The sequence below is a fragment of the Alexandromys fortis genome, unplaced genomic scaffold, assembly GCF_014885135.2.
Source record: "Alexandromys fortis isolate MF-2015 unplaced genomic scaffold, M_Fortis_MF-2015_v1.1 scaffold_16, whole genome shotgun sequence".
NCBI classification, from domain to species: Eukaryota; Metazoa; Chordata; class Mammalia; order Rodentia; family Cricetidae; genus Alexandromys; species Alexandromys fortis.
The window spans coordinates 15919454-15925390 of NW_026067893.1; the positions used below are offsets into that span (position 1 = coordinate 15919454).

General features: G+C 44.8%; 1 protein-coding gene across 1 annotated transcript in view; it reads right to left on the reverse strand.

Annotated features, from left to right (window-relative positions):
* Nucleotides 1–5937, reverse strand: part of Abcc2 (ATP binding cassette subfamily C member 2) — a 60518-nt gene that overhangs the window by 27486 nt on the left and 27095 nt on the right. The window contains exons 14-17 of the mRNA XM_050144465.1: nucleotides 5610–5694; nucleotides 4851–4917; nucleotides 3202–3328; nucleotides 883–1059 (exon numbers count right to left, since the gene is read on the reverse strand). Of these exons, the coding sequence (XP_050000422.1) occupies nucleotides 883–1059; nucleotides 3202–3328; nucleotides 4851–4917; nucleotides 5610–5694 (456 nt within the window). The remainder of the gene's footprint in view (nucleotides 1–882; nucleotides 1060–3201; nucleotides 3329–4850; nucleotides 4918–5609; nucleotides 5695–5937) is intronic.

Here is a 5937-nt window from a genome sequence, read left to right on the forward strand (position 1 = left end):
GGGGGGGGAGGATAAAATATTTTAAACATATAATAATCAAATTTTTCTAAGTAAATGATGCTATATATATCCAATGGATGTAATATAATTATTCAAATCAATTCTTTCTCTTTTTTTTTAAAAAAAAAATCTTTTGCTGTTGTTTTCTAGACAGGGTTCTTCTGTTTAGCCCTGGCAGTTTAGAATTCACTCTGTAGGCCAGGGTGGCCCCAAACTCAGAGATTTGCCTAATTCTGCCTCCCAAGTGCTGAGATTAAAGGTGTACCACCATGCCTGGCTAAAATCAGCTTTTTGTTTGTTTGTTTGTTTGTTTTTCGAGACAGAGTTTCTCAGTGAAGCCTTGGCTGTCTTGAAACTCACTTGTAGAACAGGTTGGCCTTGAATTCACAGAGAACCACCTGCCTCTGCCTTCCAAGTAATGGGACTAAAGATGTGCACCACCACCACCTGGTCTAAAATCAGTTTTTATTAAAGATATTTAATGGCACAAGTCAACTCTGGGTCATTATAATAAACTCAGTCTCTTGGTTCCTTTGCTTTATTAGCTTTGATTCAGATTATAAATTCTTATATTTGTTTTCAGGTACAATGTTTAAAACATTGGAGGCCACTTCTGGTGGTGCAGACTTTTAATCCTAAGACCCAGGTAGCAGAGACAGGTTCTTGGTGAGTCTGAGGCCAGTGTGACAAACATAACAAGCTCCAGGTCAGTCAAGTTGGATCACGACTCAAACAGAGATATTTATATAAAGTATGCAGTCTTACAAACATGTTTCGTGTGCTTGTGACTGTCATGATTTATTAACACACTTTCCCTCCTATCATCCTCATTGGTTTTCTGCAATTATTTCTGCACCCTTCAAGGTCCCTTGCCCCAGATACCTTCTCTCCAATCTCAGCCATGTCTCTTCCAGGCAACATCTCCAAGTCCGGGAGGAGAGCGCAAGCTTCAAGAACTTGCTGGTACTTCTTTTCATTGAATTCTGATCCAAAGAGGATGTTGTCCTTGATAGTCCCGTTCTGAATCCAGGACTGCTGAGGGACATAGGCTGTGGTGCCCTAAATAGTAACGATCAAACCAGGTGACAGTCACTGTCACAGAAACGGAGGCTGGAGCTGAGAGTGGCAAGGATCCAGCACAGCTTAGGTTTGGAGAGCTGTACCCCAAGCTTCCCAAGCATCTGGTGTTTATTAATGTGAGTACCAGGAAGTAAGACCCAGTATCCAACCACCAAACCATTCTCCTCCCCGCACACCTTTTTATGGCATCGTTTTCTTCCCTTGACCGTGAAAATCAGAAGGAATGTGCATGCTGCTCAGAACAGGGTTTTAGTCAAATCCAGTGACTTGGTTGGAACTAATACAATGCTAACCCTTTAAATGGCTTAGATGACTCCCTAGGAAGAAAACCCAAGTGGCTGAAATTAACACGCCACAGGGACAGAGGCTGAGCAATGCCTGTGTTAGAGAAATAACTATGAGTAAGCAATAAAAAGTCTCCCAAAAGGAATTAGGAGGCAAAGTTAAATCTGTAGCTGTCTCTGCTATAGTGTATTTTAAAAACATATATTGGCTCATCGGAGACGGATAAACAAGCGAGTAATCTTGTCACACTGTGGAAGATGAAATGTTTCTGCGGTGTTTCCAAGCAGGTTAACGTAAAGCAACCAGGCACAAACTTTCTCATAATTAAAAAGAAAGCCTTCGAAGAGGTTGAAAAGTTCCTCGTGGTCCAAATAGGCTGGTTTAATGATTGAAAATTGCTTACGATTTTCTGTAAATATAACTCAGAGAAGTTCAGAGAGTTGATGAAAATGCCATGAAACCACTTTCCTCTGGTTTCAAACAGATAAACCAATAAACCATAATTAATATTGTGTTTGAGGAAACATATTTAAAGTTCTCGCTCTCAAAGAAGGAGGTGAGCTGGGCATTGTGCCACACACTACTCAGGAGGCTGAGGCAGCAGACCACAAATGCAAGACCTGCCTTGGCTACACTCTGAGACAGGCTACACCCTACTTCAAAACAAAAAGCAAGAAAAGGGGATGGTGGAGATGGTTAATCCCAAGATCCCGCGGAAAGCTGGACACAGTAGTATGTGTCTATGAAGTCAGTGTTCCTAAGGGCAATTGGGAGCAAGAGGCAGTAGCATCCTTTCTGGAGCCTTGTGGGTCAGCTAACCTGGTACCCATAGTAGTAAACAACAACAAAGAGAGGCACCTGAGGTTATCTTCTTAACATGCACAGTGTGGCACAAGTACACACATGCACACACATGGGGCAGGGGTAGGGATTGAAGCAAAGAGACAGCTGGAATACAAAGAGGTGGAGCATTCACCTAGTCTGGATAGGGTTTAGTTCCCATCACTGGGGACAGAGGATGGTGAGGACTCAGGACTAATCATGATGTCAGGTACAGATGCCAGTGTTGATTTTATAGCCATTACAGATTTTATTATTGTTTGTTGTTGGTACTCTGGTTACAAAGTTAAATTTGCTATTGTTTAAAGACTGGTTTTATTTTTATTTTCTGTATTTAAGTGTTTTGCCTATATGTGTGTATGTACACCACATGAATGTCTTGTGTCCAGAGAACCAGAAGTATACGGAATCCCTTGGAACTGGAGATACAGATGGTTGTGAGCTACCCTGTGGGTGCTGGGAATCAAGCCCAGTTCCCTGCTAAAGCAGCAAGTGCTCTTAACTGCTGAGACATCTCTCTAGTCCTTCAAAGTTAGGTTTGGGTAACTCTTAAAACTTTCTCCTAGGTTCTTTTACTTTTATTGCACCATTTAGCAGATGGGGGGGCTGTCAGACACACGTGTATATCAGCAGAAATGGGGGGCTGTCAGACACACACGTATATTTACAGCAGAAATGGGGGGCTGTCAGACACACATGTATATCAGCAGAAATGGGGGGCTGTCAGAAACACATGTATATCAGCAGAAATGCCTACACTGTTAAGGAAGACATCTCTAGTCAATGGTTTCAATACCTTGGTATGCATATAGGAATCACATGGACAGCGCATTTAAATGCCAGATATTCTATAATGTTAGGTTCTATAACCAGAGTCTGGTTATATAGGACTGGGGAGAGGCAGATGTCTCAAGGACCTCACACACGAGCGGACTGTCCCAGATGGGGACCGAGCACTAAGGCGCACGTTTGGGGTCAGAGGTCACCTTCACTCACCTTGATAGTGATGTGCCCGTGCACATTCTCCATTTCTCCCAGCATGGCTGATACCAAAGAGGATTTCCCAGAGCCCACAGTGCCCACGACAGCCACCAGCTGGCCTGGCTTTATGTCCAGGTTCACACTGAAAAAGAGGAGTGTTCATGGAGGAAATGGGTGGGTGGGAGCAGTAGTTCAAGCCACTTCTCTTGGCTTGTACAAGAAATCTGTTTTTAGGTCATTTCCCCCTCAAGACTAGAAATTTTGCCATGGATGTATAAGACCCCAAAGTGTTTCTTTATTATTCTTCAGTTCTGAGATACTGAAGAATGAATTCTAGCTCTCAAACTCATCAAAGCAGTCGGTGTCAAGGGTGCCTTTGCAACAGTACCAGTTCTCCTGGGGGTGGTTCTCTGAGGACCAATGGTTGAACAACATCCTCTCTGGAGCCTAGGCGCCTGATCTGGTTCAGCTCTCAACTCTGACACTGCTGGGTTGGGCAATTCTGAAAGGTCACTTTTTCTGGACTAAGAGTTGGATTTTGCTTCTAAACTAAACTTGTTGCTTAATGTTTCCCAGATTTCTCTACTCTTTGGGTGATACTTGCTGGAAGCACATTCCTTACCTAGCCCTAACCTAACCCTGAAGGTCTGACTTCTCTGGATAAGGAGGGGCCTACCTGGGGCTAGAATCCCAGGAACTCTCTGTGCCACCTTGACTATTTGAGTCCCTAAAGCACTTGGAGCATCAGGAACCTGCCACGTCGTCTTTCTAAACCTACTCTAGACGGCAACAGTGAAGCAGGAACTATGCGCAGTTTCCTCTCTGCCAAGGAAAGCTCTGGGCTGGAAGGTTTAGGGCAATGGCCTTGGCTCTGACTAATCCTGGTGCTGACCCCAGAGTGCATTTCAAGGCTATAGGAATAGAAGAGAAGAGTAGGGAGTCATAGAGTTCTTTGCTTGGGGTGAGAGGACACACAGGTTCTGAGTAAGAAGGCATTCATAGCCAGAGTGAACAGAGGATCTGGAGTCTGGAACAGTGAGGTCTTAACAGGTACCTACCTACAGCAGTGCACTCACAACAGCAGCTACAGTAGCCCCCCCCCCCCTTTTTTTTAGGCAAAGTCTTGCCAGATAGCCCAGACTGGTCTCAGACTCATGATCCTCTTTTTTTTTTTTTTTTTTTGGGTTTTTCGAGACAGGGTTTCTCTGTAGCTTTGGAGCCTGTCCTGGAACTAGCTCTGTAGACCAGGCTGTCATGATCCTCTTGTTTGAACCTCCGGGGTGCTAAGATTGCTGGTGTGTACTGACACACGCAGCTCTGGAATCTGTGGCAATAGTTCCTGTCGTCTAGTCTGGGGAGAAAAGCTAGACTCTGAAGTTCATTCAGGACATGCACTTTCTCCACCTATTATCTGGGGGGACAAATATCTTCATGGGTTCTCAACTGAAGAAACGTAGACTCGCAGCATGGAAGCAGATGGGAACTATACACATGGGAGAAGGCTGGACCTTCGCTCTCAGCTCCTCCCTCCAGGGTCTAGCCTAAAACAGTATCCAAACGAATACAACATATTCTTTTCTGGTGCTCCACTGTACGGAATCTTCCAAGAACAAGGGAGGGCAGGAGGATCCTAAGAAAGCGAGAAAGCAAGGGGACAAACTCACTCTCGGATTGTGGGGTCCAAGTCCCGGTCCCAAGTAAAAGAGGCCTCTGAAAACTGCACAGCTTTATCTGTTGAAAGGGGGAGAAAGAGCCCTCTCTTTAGTTACACGCAGGTCCTCGTGTGGCCGCCAGCCTTTCCTCGGCACGCATGCCCCTCTGATTGTCTATCAGCCCCTGAAAACACCTCTGTTGGTTGCTGAGCTGCTACCAGCAGGGGGCAATGAGAGTTGCCAGGATGAGACGGGAAGTGGCCTGCCTGTTGGGACCAAGACGTGGGATCTCAGAGTCCTCGGACCTCTAGATGGCCCCGGCACTCTGCCCCCCACAACATACCCCTGGCCCTCTACCACCTAGTCCTCTGTGTGAGTTCTACTTTCTTATTTAAGCCCTCCCCACTTCAGACTGCAGATCTACTGTTCACTCTGGCTATGATGCCTTCCAATTCAAAACCCATCTGTTCTTTCGCCCCTAAGCTATCTTTCCCACCCCCATCCAGCCTGATTTCTGTTTTCTACATCACTTGCAGGACCCCCTGTTTATCTCAGAACAGCTAACAACTATGTTCTGCTGAGAAATCTGGCTAAACACTTTCCTTTAGGTGAGAACGTAGCTTGGATTGCTTATGATATAAGTCTAATCAATTTAAGATGGATCCCCCAGCTCTTCCTTCCCATTAGCTGCTGTGGTTAAGCTCCTGCCTGTAAATAGTATGGCGCCAGCGCGATGAGTAATTTGCAAAAATAATTTCCAAATGTGTTTACCAAAGTTGCTGACATGGCGAATGGCGGAGTTGTCCAAGTCCTCCCCTCCCAAGTACTTCTCTAACCGTTCTATAGAAACACTGGCCTAGAAGAGAGCACAAACGATCCTAAGAACAGAGCACTGAGTAACACAGCCAACACACACGGACTCTAGAGTTTTGGTGGTTTTTTTTTTTTTTTTGCTTTGTTTTGACTTTTTGTTTGTTTTTGTTTTTAAGAGAAACTCGAAGAACATGAAATTGGATGGTAAGGAGATGGGAGAGAATCTGGAAAGACGGGGAAAGGAAAGAATATACTCAAAATCTATTGTATGAAATTCTCAAAGAAT